Below are 15,322 nucleotides of genomic sequence, written 5' to 3' on the forward strand. Positions count from 1 at the left end.
AAGTCACTCTGAATGTTCGAGACAGCAAAAGTGTTGCACACATGCAAGTAGTCTACGTTCTCTACTTGAGTGCAAAGTGTATATCGAGAATAGTCACAGCAACTAATGTAAACCACAGTCAAAAGTCCTTAATATTCACTTGAACACTAAAGCATGAGCGGCTGTTTCTTTCGTTGTACTGCCTTTGTAAGACAATAAATCATTGATTCAGTCAAATCCAATTGTTGGATCTGCTTGTGTCGTCAATTCATTACAGACTCTCTGTAGTCTGTGCCATTCTTTTGTCAATTACAATAGGGAACTATACAAAAGAAAGGACACTTAAATATACAAAACCAGTGAAGTTGGCACGTTGTGTAATTCGTAAATATAAACGGAATACAATGATTTGCAAATCCTTTTCAACTTGTATTCAATTGAATAGACTGCAAAGACAAGATATTTAATGTGTTAGGATCCGCTGCTCGGATCACCGTTTGTTTACAGTTTAGTGTCACGTGTGTTTTGTTTCTGTTGCCATGACGGCAGATTTTGCTCACCTGCCTCTGGTTAGCGTTTCGGGACGCGCACCTGTTGCCCGAGCGCTAATCAGAGGGCTATTTAGTCTTCGCCCGGGCAGCACTCTGCCTGGCTTCCTAATTTGCTCATATGCAACAAGTATCGACCTCTTTGTTTCCTGCTAGCTTTCAGGCTATGCTATTTTTTTGCTTGCTAGCTCCCATGCTAGTCCTTTTGTTTTTTCTCCTGTCTGATTTAGTTCTTGAATAAATCATTTTTCCTACCTGCAAGCTGTGTCCGAGCCCGTCTGCATCCCAGGGAGAACACTTCGCACCACGATGCGACCCGGTCGTTACATAATGTTCGAACTGAGAAACTTAATTTTTTTTTGCAAGTAATCATTAACTTAGAATTTAATGGCAGCAACACATTGCAAAAAAAGTTGGCAAAGGGGCATTTTTACCACTGTGTTACATGGCCTTTCCTTTTAACAACACTCAGTAAACGTTTGGGAACTGAGGAGACACATTTTTGAAGCTTCTCAGGTGGAATTCTTTCCCATTCTTGCTTGATGTACAGCTTAAGTTGTTCAACAGTCCGGGGGTCTCCGTTGTGGTATTTTAGACTTCATATTGCGCCACACATTTTCAATAAGAGACAGGTCTGGACTACAGGCAGGCCAGTCTAGTACCCGCACTCTTTTACTATGAAGCCACGCTGTTCTAACACGTGGCTTGGCATTGTCTTGCTGAAATAAGCAGGGGCGTCCATGGTAACGTTGCTTGGATGGCAACATATGTTGCTCCAAAACCTGTATGTACCTTTCAGCATTAATGGTGCCTTCACAGATGTGTAAGTTACCCATGCCTTGGGCACTAATACACCCCCATACCATCACAGATGCTGGCTTTTCAACTTTGCGCCTATAACAATCTGGATGGTTCTTTTCCTCTTTGGTCCGGAGAACACAACGTCCACAGTTTCCATAAACAATTTGAAATGTGGACTTTTTCACTTTGCATCAGTCCATCTTAGATGAGCTCAAGCCCAGCGAAGCCGGCAGCGTTTCTGGGTGTTGTTGATAAATGGCTTTCGCTTCGCATAGTAGAGTTTTAACTTGCGCTTCCCGATGTAGCGATGAACTGTAGTTACTGACAGTGTTTTTCTGAAGTGTTCCTGAGCCCATGCGGTGATATCCTTTACACACCGATGTCGCTTTTTGATGCAGTTCTGCCTGAGGGATCGAAGGTCCGTAATATCATCGCATTCGTGCAGTGATTTCTCCTGATGCTCTGAACCTTTTGATGATATTACGGACCGTAGATGGTGAAATCTCTAAATTCCTTGCAATAGCTTGTTGAGAAATGTTGGTCTTAAATTGTTGGACAATTTGCTCACGCATTTGTTGACAAAGTGGTGACCCTCGCCCCATCCTTGTTTGTGAATGACTGAGCATTTCATGGATGCTGCTTTTATACCCAATCATGGCACCCACCTGTTCCCATTTAGCCTGTTCACCTGTGGGATGTTCCAAATAAGTGTCTGATGAGCATTCTTCAACTTTCTCAGTCTTTTTTGCCACTTGTGCCAGCTTTTTTGAAACATGTTGCAGGCATCAAATTCTAAATGAGCTAATATTTGCACAAAATAACAGTTTTCCAGTTTGAATGTTAAGTATCTTGTCTTTGCAGTCTATTAAATTGAATATAGGTTGAAATGGATTTGCAAATGATTGTATTTTGTTCCTTTTTTTACAATTTACAAAACGTGCCAACTTCACTGGTTTTCATGTTTCGTTCATGTTGCCTACAAAGAACCGCAGCTCCCCTTCTCATTCATGTGTTCATTTGCTTTATTTTCATGACTATTTACATTGTAGATTGTCACTGAAGGCATCAAAACTATGAATGAACACACTGCTTTGCACACTCTTGGCATTCTCTCAATGAGCTTCAAGAGGTAGTCACCTAAAATGGTTTTCACTTCACAGGTGTGTTTGAAGCTCATCGAAAGAATGCCAAGAGTGTGCAAAGGGTGGCTATTTTGAAGAAACTAGAATATAAAACAAGTTTTCAGTTATTTCACCTTTTTTGGTTAAGTACATAACTCCACATGTGTTCATTCATAGTTTTGATGCCTTCAGTGACAATCTACAATGTATAATTAGTCATGAAAATAAAGAAAACACATTGAATGAGAAGGTGTGTCCAAACTTTTGGCCTGTACTCTACGTTACAACGGCGTGACCCATACCTTTTTTTGGAATTGGCACACTACTTTGTTGTATGTCAGCATGACAGTGTCAGAATCACATCAAGTTCAATGCAGGAAATATCTTTTTACTAATGAAAGGAATTAACCAGCACCACACTAAAATGAACTGGATATCATACAGGAAGAGGCAACATCACACAGCAAACAACGCACACACAAACACGTACGCACACTACTACCACTATGTGGGAATAATGAACAACACATCAACAATCGAAGCGACGAGCTTGTAATCTCTACAATATCCCCTTTGTCGACAAGGAGACAAGATAGCCATCGAAGCACATTCAGTCGATTTATTACCCAGAGGTAACACAATCCAGTAACAAGATTCAACACAGCTGCCATCCCACAAGAGCTAACAAACACACTTCAGCTAACATTTCTTTGTCTGTCTCTCTCGCTGATGTAACACGTCACTTAGCAACAGACACATACGCACACACTGCCTTCATGAAACGTCGTTCAACTGCATATGCCAGAGATTACATTCTTTTTTTAAGTAATGCAATAAGTACTTTCCCTCTTAATTAATCACATTTATTAGAGTAATTCCTTTATTATTACTTTGCCAAAAATAGTAATTGAGTAGCTATAATGACTTACTTTTTCAAAGTAATTTTCCAAATTTGTGAAATTACTTTAAAAAACTAATTAACTCAACACAGATGTCATAACATCATCAAAACTCTAACAGCACTGAATACACGGAATAGAAGGTAAAACATATAATAAATCTAAGTTTCATTTTTGTATCTCACGGGACATAATTGTGATGCATTCAAGGAACCTTAATTAAAGGTTGAAATAGAGTGACTCATTTTTTAAGAAATGTGAGTCTTAACCTCCAGTTGATGCACTAATAATAATTATAATGATGTATTATCCACTAATGAATGATAATCCTACATCAGGGGTGTCCAAAGTGCGGCCCGGGGGCCATTTGCGGCCCGCCACACATTCTGGAAATACTATTGTAAAAATAAAAAAGAACATTAAAAAAAGTGGAACGAGGTGAAATCTAACGAGAAAAAGTTGCAATGTTGACACAAAAGCTGCCATGCAGGCTGTTTTTTTTTCTTTTGTCTTTCTTTTTTTTTGCCATTGCTCAAAAAAAAAAATAATGACAAAAAAAATCCATGTTATAATGAATTATTTTCAGGGCTCCAATTACTTCAAATATTTCACTTTAAAATGTTTTATGTGGTAAATATTGCATATATTGTGTAGTAGCCATATAAAAACATCAAAGTTTTCTTTGACAAAAGCGCATAAAACTAACAAAATAATAGTTCCAGCATAAAATCGACAGATATATCTGAAGTTGATCTCGTAACTTAAGTGTTGAAAGTAAAAGAAAAACCTAATAAAAATGTATCACTTTATGAGTGGGGCACCTTTTGGATCCCAAATATATTTAGTGATTTTTTATTTATCTTTTCACTGTGATTACTCAAAAATATGAAAGAATTAAAACCAATGGTGTCCTGCATTATTGATCTTTTAGGGCTCTAATTACTAAATACTGCATATTTCAGTTTTACTAAAAAAAAAACTAAGTTGTTTTTGACAGAAAAGCCATAAAACATTTTTTTTACTTTGTATTACTTTATATCAACTTGAAGTTGATATAGAGATTTACTGTAAGCGTTAAATAATTTAAAAAATAATAATAATCTGACTTATTTTTAACATTTTAATGACTAAGACCCTTTATGGTCCAGGACCCCTAAAGGTAAAATAAATTTTAAAAATGCATATATTTTGTTATGGTTTGAAAATGAAAAATATCAAAATGGCCCCCACATGTTTTAATTTTTCCGTGTGCAGCCCTCAGTGGAAAAAGTTTGGACACCCCTGTCCTACATGAATCAGGATATTTCTCACACTACAGTAGGAAGTTGAGGTAAACTTGACATTAAAACTTACATTCTGGCTACTTTATCATACAAATGTTTAAGGAACACCAATGTAAAAAAATAAAAGATAAAAAAAAATCACAGAAGTGTAAAGCCTAGGAAAGATGAATATTTTTTTAATCGCCTGGGAGTCTTAACAAGCCACTAAAACACGTTATGAGTACAGCACAGCAATATTTGTTTCTGTCTTTGCTGTTTTAACATGTTAATGAGTTGTTTCAACATATTCAGTGTCAAGTATTAACCCCCTTAATGTTACAGACTTGTATTGCTTTAATAAATGAAATCATGGTCAATTTAGTTTTGCATTTTCACATCAATTTGCAAATGAAGCATATAACAATAAATCATTTTGCAACGCACTGTAAATAATGCATTCTTTTTTTATTTAGGCTTTAACCACATGATTATATAGTAAACCTGAGCTTTATTACTGACAAACATAAGAGGTCGTTTACTTCACATGAAGTTGTTAAGACCATGATATTGGTATTTGTCATAGAAAATGTAAAACATGAACAGATAAAATAAGAATCCTTTAATTTATGGTTAATGAGTTAAAATTGCAGCAAAAGACGTGTGTTCTGTTATTTTTGTCTCCAATTCGACATCGTGTTATTTCCTTCTTTATTGCATCTGTGAAAGAAGCTGCTGTCTGCGCTCTGCGCTCATGAAAAATTGCAGTTTCCGTGGCAACAGTCTTATCTCCACAGGCATGGCCTCGTAGTCCTCGTTGTCGATGCTGTAGAAGCCGCCGCCGCCCTGCCGGGTGACAACGCAAAGGTGAGCATGACTTTGCATGTTGTTGCATTAACGTAAAACCTTCTTGAAAGCGTATTTCGATGACCTCTGACCTCTTGCAGCTTCAGCTGGCAAACACTGGCCTCTATTTGGGTGCAGTTTTCCGTGACCACAGCTGGGTCCTGATGTTTTTTGTTTCTGTGAGGACAGACATTCATGTATTTTCTTTGCACTACATCGCATTGTTCAGCGTAAAGAGTGAAACTAACCCGACGGTGATGAATTCGCCCACAGTCAAGTTGTCGGACTCTGCGCAGATCATCATGGAATCATTAATTCGCTGCAAGTTCACATAAAAAAAAGAGAACATTTTAAGTCTCAGTGCTGAACAATTCAAAGCAACACCAAATAACATCTTATTTAAATATGATACTGACGCGCTCAACAGGGTTTTTGTTGTGCGTTTGAATAAACAGCTCGACGGACGACAGCTTCTGCTCCGTCCAGTGCTCTGGTTCTTCCGCTTTCGGCGCCTCTGAACACGCACATTGTCGCATTAAGCGGTGTTAAAACTCTGAAAGCACACCTGCCGGGGGACACCATACCTTTAAGGGGCGGATTCCAGTAGTTCTTCAGCCTGCGGATGATGCGATGGAGAAGATTGGGTCTCGGGGGCTTATGAAGGGGCAAGTCAGGGGGCCGCAGGGTGGGAGGCAGGTAGTCGATTGAGACTTCACGGACTAAAGGCCACTCCTAGAAAACAATATCACAAAAACATCATCCACATTACCGTCTTTTGGTATTAGTATTATTGAATAGGTTGGGAGAAATGGACATTTCGTTTTCTAATGCTTATCCTGGTAAGTTGTTTTGTGTCAAAACAATGCCAAAATCCTCGCACGTAAAAAAACCGCATTGCGCGTGCGTGGTGACCCTTGCGCGGTGTCTTTTGCTCGTGCTTGGAATAGGTATGCGCTCGCGATGTCTATTTTTCCTTTCTCCACTCGCTCAATATTTTAACCTTTTGGCATTTAGGAGTGGGCATTGAATGGACGGCCCAGCTACTCCCCTTCTTTCTGATTGGTCACTTTAAACACGTAGGGCCTGATCTACTAAAGGTTTGCATGTACTAAAACCCGTGCAAAATTGATAGTACCGTATTTTTCAGACTATAAGTCGCATTTTTTTTTCATAGTTTGGCCGGGGGTGCGACTTATACTCGGGAGCGACTTATGTCTGAAATTATTAACACATTACCGTAAAATATCAAATAGTATTATTTAGCTCATTCACGTAAGAGACTAGACGTATAAGATTTCATGGGATTTAGCGATTAGGAATGACAGATCGTTTGGTAAACGTATAGCGTGTTCTATATGTTATAGTTATTTGAATGACTCTTACCATAATATGTTACGTTAACATACCAGGCACGTTCTCAGTTGGTTATTTATGCCTCATAAAACGTACACTTATTCAGCCTGTTGTTCACTATTCTTTATTTATTTTAAATTGCCTTTCAAATGTCTATTCTTGGTGTTGGGTTTTATCAAATACATTTCCCCCAAAAATGCGACTTATACTCCAGTGCGACTTTTATATGTTTTTTTCCTTCTTTATTATGCATTTTCGGCAGGTGCGACTTATACTCCGAAAAATACGGTACACAGAAAAGCTGATCTAAACATGTGTGCGGGGGCTCGCGTCTCTTAAGGGAGCAGAATGGTTTTATTTATATTTTCTTTGTATAGTGTCTGTCGTCATGAATATGCACAATATATGCTGATCATCACAAACAACCATAATACTGGGAGAAGAAGATGAAATGATAATAATTTAGCACTCGCCATGTGAACTATCAAAGCTGAAACTTTTATGCGGGCGCCATTTTGCATCTTAATTTAACACGCCTGAACTCTGCGTGCAAACTAGCCCAGTTATGCACACAGCTGTGAGAAAAGAGGTGATAGCGCAGCAAAGACTGACGAGGACATGCATCATTATAATTAGGGATGTCCGATAATGGCTTTTTGCCGATATCCGATATTGTCCAACTCTTTAATTACCGATACCGATATCAACCGATACCGATATATACAGTCGTGGAATTAACACATTATTATGCCTACTTTGGACAACCAGGTATGGTGAAGATAAGGTCCTTTTTTTAAAAATTAATCAAATAAAATAAGATAAATAAATTAAAAACAATTTCTTCAATAGAAAAGAAAGTAAAACAATATAAAAACAGTTACATAGAAACTAGTAATTAATGAAAATGAGTCAAATTAACTGTTAAAGGTTAGTACTATTAGTGGACCAGCAGCACGCACAATCATGTGTGCTTACGGACTGTATCCCTTGCAGACTGTATTGATATATAATGTAGGAACCAGAATATTAATAACAGAAAGAAACAACCCTTTTGTGTGAATGAGTGTGAATGAGTGTAAATGGGGGAGGGAGGTTTTTTGGGTTGGTGCACTAATTGTAAGTGTATCTTGTGTTTTTTATGTTAATTTAATTAAAAAAATAAAAAATAAATAAATAAATAAAACGATACCGATATAAAAAAAACAAAACGATACCGATATTTTCCGATATTACATTTTAAAGCATTTATCGTTTTTTTGTGGACCTTATTGTAGTGCACCAATAAACTCTATATCTGAGTCTGTTTATTTTATCGTATTGTTTATGTCTGATGTTGGTGCTGTCTTATATTTCTGCTTTTTATGGACCTTTGTTATATACCATCAACCTGCCGGAGATTACAGATGGAAATTAGCCTTTTGGCTACAATCTGGCATATTCATACATTCATTCATGTGCATTGTCCCACGTAACACAAAGTGTCTGTATCAGGTTATAGATTGCAATTCTATCTTGCAGGAAATTTATTACAGATTATAGATGTGTGCTCCGAGTTCAACAACATCGCACACAGGTTGGAGAGCATAACATAATTGTGGAGGGAACTGAGTGTTTCCATGGGCACATACTGCCAGTATTACATGCAAAAACCTTTTTCAAATAAGGTGGCGGTCTGCATTAGTTATCAATCGCACACACAGTCTTCGATCACATGCTCACTAATAGTACACACAGTTTTATAGTTTGCACACACTATTTAAAGGCCTACTGAAACCCACTACTACCGACCACGCAGTCTGATAGTTTGTATATCAATGATGAAATCTTAACATTGCAACACATGCCAATACGGCCGGGTTAACTTATAAAGTGCAATTTTAAATTTCCCGCTAAACTTCCGGTTGAAAACGTCTTTGGATGATGACGTATGCGCGTGACGTAACCAGTGAAACAGAAGTATCGGTACCCCATTGAATACAATACAAAATAGCTCTGTTTTCATCTCATAATTCCACAGTATTCTGGACATCTGTGTTGGTGAATCTTTTGCAATTTGTTTAATGAACAATGAAGACTGCAAAGAAGAAAGTTGTAGGTGGGATCGGTATATTAGCGGCAGACTGCAGCAACACAACCAGGAAGACTTTGACTCGGATAGCAGACGCGCTAGCCAACGCTAGCCACCGACCGCACGGATGATCGTGGTGAAGTCCTTCGTCCTTCCGTCGATCGCTGGAACGCAGGTGAGCGCGGGTGTTGATGAGCAGATGAGGGCTGGCTGGCGTAGGTGGATAGCTAATATTTTTATCATAGCTCTGTGAGGTCCCGTTACTAAGTTAGCTTCAATGGCTTCGTTAGCAACAGCATTTTTAAGCTTCGCCAAGCTGGAAAGCATTAACCGTGTATTTACATGTCCCTGGTTTAATAGTATTGTTGATCTTCTGTCCATCCTTCCAGTCAGGGATTTATTTATTTTGTTTCTATATGCAGTTAAGCACAATGCTATCACGTTAGCTCCGTAGCTAAAGTATTTTGTCTATGTATTGTCGTGGAGATAAAAGTCACTGTGAATGTCCATTTCGCGTTCTCAACTCTCATTTTCAAGAGGATATAGTATCCGAGGTGGTTTGAAATACAAATCCGTGATCCACAATAGAAAAAGGAGAGAGTGTGGAATCCAATGAGCCAGCTTGTACCTAAGTTACGGTCAGAGCGAAAAAAGATATGTCTTGCACTGCATTCTAGTCCTTCACTCTAACGTTCCTCATCCACGAATCCTTCATCCTCGCTCAAATTAATGGGGTAATCGTCGCTTTCTCGGTCCGAATCTCTCTCGCTGCTGGTGTAAACAATAGGAAAATATGAGCAGTCCTTCCTCCGGTGTCATCACGCTACTTCCGGCAGGGGCAAGGCTTTTTTTTAATCAGAGACCAAAAGTTGCGAACTTTATCGTCGTTGTTCTATACTAAATCCTTTCAGCAAAAATATGGCAATATCGCAAAATGATCAAGTATGACACATAGAATGGATCTGCTATCCCCGTTTGAATAAAAAAAGTTTCATTTCAGTAGGCCTTTAACGTGTGGAATTTCGATCTTAGTAGAAACAGTTTCCTGGTTAGAGCCAGGACTCACTATGCTTGCAAGCATAATGAGTGTCTTTTTTTTATATGCAAGGATTTTAGCACTGTTTTGTGAATTATTTTGACTTGTTGGGTCTTTTTTTAAAAAAAAATTTTTTTAAATATAATTTCTTTGTAATAGTATCTATTCTAACAAAAGAAGGTGGAAATATATAACAAATCTATTTGCGGCATTATGCTCGCAAGCATAATGAGTGTCTTTTTTTTATATGCAAGGATTTTAGCACTGTTTTGTGAATTATTTTGACTTGTTGGGTCTTTTTTTTAAAAAAAAATTTAAAAATTTAATTTCTTTGTAATAGTATCTATTCTAACAAAAGAAGGTGGAAATATATAACAAATTCATTTGCGGCAGCATCGGACAAAGTTATGTTTAAGTTTCATGTTTGTATCTCATGAAACATAATTGTGGTGCGTTCAAGGAACCCTAATTACAAAAAAAATATGTAGAACCCGAGAAAATCAATTCTCCTGCAAGATATGCTAACCGAATCAAATTTTCTTGGATAAATACAAATCATAAAATTACCCAAAGGGTCCTGAACCAATGAGCAGCATGTGTCTTCAGGGGTCCAAGATACCAATATCTGTGTAAAAAAAAGGGCAATGTTTAAAAAAATAAATAAATACAATTTGGGTGACAAAAATACAAAAGCTTACTTGCTAACAGTTGCAGACACGTCTCTAAAAGCACCCCATCGCAGTCCCATCAGTGCAAAGACGGGCTTCTCTGTCTCCCCCTTTGTATGTAAACACACACACACTTGACCATCCTAATTCCTCTCTAAACAGCATGATTTATCTTTAGTAAATAATAATCTACATAAAAGACAAAAAACAGTTTCTCACTTTGATTTGCAGGACATCCAGAGGCACAGTTTCTCCCTTTAGGATGGACAGTGTTGCTGATGTAATGTCCCTGTGCAAAAGTATATAATTATTCATTCCAACTTTGCTCAATTTGTATCGTTACATCTGACAAATCTATTAGAGCATTTTAAATGTGACATTTTTTTGCATGATCAAATCATTCTGAGGTGAAAGTCAACCCCCCACTCTACTTCATTGGTGATTCGGACGTTCTCAGATACTCACTTGACCTTGTTGTCACTGACAACGTGAAGACCGGCACTCATGGAGTTTTGGGAGCCAAGTGGAATGAATCCAATTGGTGCGTGTCTGAATGTGTCCTGTCCACAAAAATATTGACATGTATCTATAAAGTACAAAGACAACAGCAGCTTATATCAGAGTGAACCTACTTGGTCGGACCTCCGCAGTAAACCTGTGACGACTTCCTGAAGAGTGCCATCCCCTCCAGCGACAATCAACAGGTCCGTGTGTTCAACCAGATCCATCATTTTTTTGGCTTGACCTTCATAATCCGTCTATAGAGAAATAAACGTTATATCCTACTTTCCACATGGATGCATACTACTTTGACTACCAGTATTCAGTAAAACCCTGCCACACAGGACCCCAACATCTCACACCTATGTCATGTTGTTGCACACATGTATGCTGTATTATTAGTCTCTGCATTTTATGCTTTATTATTACATATTTACAAGTAATTATTGTTGACTTAGGGTGAATTAGATGGGTTTTCTGTGAAAGATTTGCCTATTTGAGTTGAGTTTGTGTTTATTTCAAACATGCATGCATATAACATGATCCATCACAATTTCCAGTTTCTCTATTCAACATGTTCAAAATTGAGTAGGAAGAAGCAGAGTTTATTTAATCCTACCCCTTTTCCTTTACATAGCAGTTGCTAAAACTTTTGTTCATTTCCTGTTCTCAATTTATTCACAATATACTCCATAAGTGATAACAATAAAAATAAATAATAATTAGTTTCATATGGTGAGATAAGTAAGATTATCTAGAAAATGAATGGATAGATGAAATACATTCAGAATGTTTATCATTGTTCTATTTCTTTGTACCGGTACTTTGTAAACACTTTAAGTTTGAAGTGTTTCCCGAAGTGGATTATGTTAGTACATTGTTTGATTTATTTGCTTAATCCATTCCATAATTTAATTCCACATACTGATATACTGAAGGTCTTAAGTGTTGTACGTGTGTACAAATGTTTTATATTACATTTTTCTCTAAGATTATATTTCTCCTCATTTGTTGAGAAGAATTGTTGTATATTATTTGGTAGCAGATTGTACTGCGCTTAGTGTAACATTTTAGCTGTTTGTAAATTCACTATGTTGAGGAATTTCAGTATTTTCGATTCAATGAATAAAGGGTTTTTATGTTCTCTATATCCAACATTATGTATTATTCTAACTGATTTTTTTGTAACACCATTAATGAATGAAGTGTACTTTTGTAGTTATTTCCCCATATTTCTGCACAATAACTCAGATATGGTAACACTAGCGAGCAGTAGAGAATATGGAGTGAATTTTGGTGTAGAACAGGGGTGTCAAACTCATTTTAGATTGGAGGCCACGTGGAGAAATATCTACTCCCAAGTGGGCTGAACTGGTAAAATCACGGCACGATAACTTGAAAAAAAAAAGACAACTTCAGATTGTTTTCTTTGTTTAAAAATAGAACAAGCACATTCTGAAATTGTACAAATCATAACGTTATTGTTTTTTTTGTACACTTTCATGTTGCGGTTAATAGTATATATACTTTATTTGTTGTTATTTATATTTTCTGAATAAATTATGTGATAATGTTTATCAGTCAACTCATTGGTGTTAATTTTCAATCTATCAAGAATAAAAAATATACATCAAAATCAAATTACAGTATGTTATTATGTAGTTTGATCATTTTCCTCGATTGATGTACTAACATGTGGTTTATTTTGTACAGATGTAGCATCATCTACAAAGATACAAAGAATTGCTATTGCTACATCCAGTGGACACATTAAGAACAGCTGTTTCTTTCATTCAAAAATTTCAGTTTAATTTTCATACTTGGCAAACTCATCCTGCGGGCCGGATTAAACTTGTTTGCGGGCCTGATCCGGCCCTCGGGCCATACGTTTGACACCCCTGGTCTAGAACATGTTTTACTTTATTCATTATTGACGTGTTTCTTGCTACTTTATGTATTTTTGGAATGAAAAAGAAGCACAAATGGGTATTTTCCCATCTAATTACAAATAATATGTTGCGAATCTGCAAATAGGCATATTGAATGGCGAAAAGGCGGGGATCCACTGTATAAAAAATGGAATACCTTCACCACTGTAACCTCAAAGCCAGCCAGATGTAAAATAGGGGCAGCATTCTTTTCAAACAAACTGTTGGCTTTCCTATGGGAAACGGAATCATTATGCAGATGAAACAGTTGATACAGAGTTAATATTATAATAAATCGTCCTTACCCATTACATGCTGCAGGGTTCAAGATCACGGTAGCTTTCTTTAAGCGCTCTTGAGGCGCAATTAGCTGACGTCCAAATTCCTGAAAATACATTAAAATCATGTTTGTTTTTTTTAATTAAATGTGGTTAATATGCAGTGAAAGCGTCATTCATTTTACCATGAATTTTTAACGTGGACTTGACTTAAACAATTGATTGATTGAAACTTTTATTAGTAGATTGCACAGTGCAGTACATATTCCGTACAATTGACCACTAAATGGTAACACCCGAATACGTTTTTCAACTTGTTTAAGTCGGGGTCCACTTAAATTGATTCATGATACAAATATATACTATCATCATAATACAGTCATCACACAAGATAATCATCAGGGTATATACATTGAATTATTTACATTATTTACAATCCGGGGTATGGGATGTGGAGGGGGTGGGGGGTTAAAAGTTTGGTTGATATCCACACTTCAGTCATCAACAATTGCATCATCAGAGAAATGGACATTGGAACAGTGTAGGACTGACTTGGTAGGATATGTACAGCAAGTAGTGGACATAGAGAGAGAGAGAGAGATCAGAAAGCATAAGAATAACAATAAGAATAAGTATCTACATTTGATTATTTACATTTGATTATTTACAATCCGGGAGGTAGGATGTGGAAGGGAGGGTGTTAGTTTAGGGTTGTAGTTGCCTGGAGGTGTTCTTTTAGTGCGGTTTTGAAGAAGGATAGAGATGCCCTTTCTTTAACACCTATTGGGAGCGCATTTCATATTGATGTGGCATAGAAAGAGAATGAGTTAAGACCTTTGTTAGATCGGAATCTGGGTTTAACGTGGTTAGTGGAGCTCCCCCTGGTGTTGTGGTTATTGCGGTCATTTACGTTAAGGAAGTAGTTTGACATGTACTTCGGTATCAGGAAGGTGTAGCGGATTTTATAGACTAGGCTCAGTGCAAGTTGTTTTACTCTGTCCTCCACCCTGAGCCAGCCCACTTTGGAGAAGTGGGTAGGAGTGAGGTGTGATCTGGGGTGGAGGTCTAGAAGTAATCTGACTAGCTTGTTCTGGGATGTTTGGAGTCTAGATTTGAGGGTTTTGTAGGTGCTAGGGTACCAGGAGGTGCATGCGTAATCGAAAAAGGGTTGAATGAGAGTTCCCGCTAGAATCTTCATGGTGCTTTTGTTGACCAGAGAGGAGATTCTATAGAGAAATCTTGTTCGTTGGTTGACCTTTTTGATTACCTTGGTTGCCATTTTATCACAGGAAAGATTAGCCTCTAGAATTGAACCTAGGTGGGTGACATCATCTTTCCTGGCGATAACAATGTCACCCACTTTTTTAGTGAAGTCACTGACTTTCTTAAGGTTGATGTTTGATGGATAGCTTGTTGTCAGCGAGCCAGAAGTGTTTAACGTGGACCCCGACTTAAACAAGTTGAAAAACTTATTCGTGTGTTACCATTTAGTGGTCAATTATACGGACTATGTACTGTACTGTGCAATCTACTAATAAGAGTTTCAATCAATCAATCAATCAATTCATTAGAACATTGTTTACTTACCCTAGCCTCTAGGCAGGCCTCTCGCCTCAGAATATTCTCACTAAAAAGACAAAATAAACCCAACTTAAGACAGATATTTGAGTTATTATTGATCCAAGTGGTGTTTGTACCTACCAGTGTTTACCATAAAGCCAGTGGCCTCCGTAAGCTAGGACGCACACAGCGAATGTAGACTTCTTCCAATGATTTCGCAAAGTCCGAAACAGTTTCACAACCCGCGCCATTATGTCATTAATTACTAATATTATATATTAATCATGCTAAGATTAACGAATCCAAGACAAGTCTAGAAAATATGCTTTACATTCAGTGGTCACCGCTTCCTGCAAATGTCACAGCGTTGATTATCTGGTGTTACACCAAAATAGTACGGGTAGACATAAAACGTAACCCATATTGGTTCCCCTGATATATATATATATTTTTTTCTGTGGAAAAAAAGTATTTCAT

General features: G+C 37.4%; 1 protein-coding gene across 1 annotated transcript; it reads right to left on the minus strand.

Moving 5' to 3' along the window:
* Positions 1-5,060: 5,060 nt before the first annotated feature.
* On the minus strand, positions 5,061-15,268 carry agk (acylglycerol kinase). The gene is made up of 14 exons (XM_062035897.1): positions 14,987-15,268; positions 14,873-14,912; positions 13,313-13,392; positions 13,165-13,240; positions 11,211-11,336; positions 11,044-11,138; positions 10,798-10,867; positions 10,609-10,688; positions 10,478-10,535; positions 6,038-6,185; positions 5,870-5,967; positions 5,702-5,772; positions 5,546-5,630; positions 5,061-5,453 (listed from the first exon to the last, which is right to left on the minus strand). The coding sequence occupies exons 1-14, from the start codon at positions 15,094-15,096 to the stop codon at positions 5,319-5,321; spliced, it is 1,272 nt and encodes a 423-aa protein (XP_061891881.1). The 5' UTR covers positions 15,097-15,268; the 3' UTR covers positions 5,061-5,318.
* Between the last annotated feature and the right edge of the window lie 54 nt (positions 15,269-15,322).

Source organism: Entelurus aequoreus, linkage group LG24, assembly GCF_033978785.1.
Source record: "Entelurus aequoreus isolate RoL-2023_Sb linkage group LG24, RoL_Eaeq_v1.1, whole genome shotgun sequence".
NCBI lineage: Eukaryota > Metazoa > Chordata > Actinopteri > Syngnathiformes > Syngnathidae > Entelurus > Entelurus aequoreus.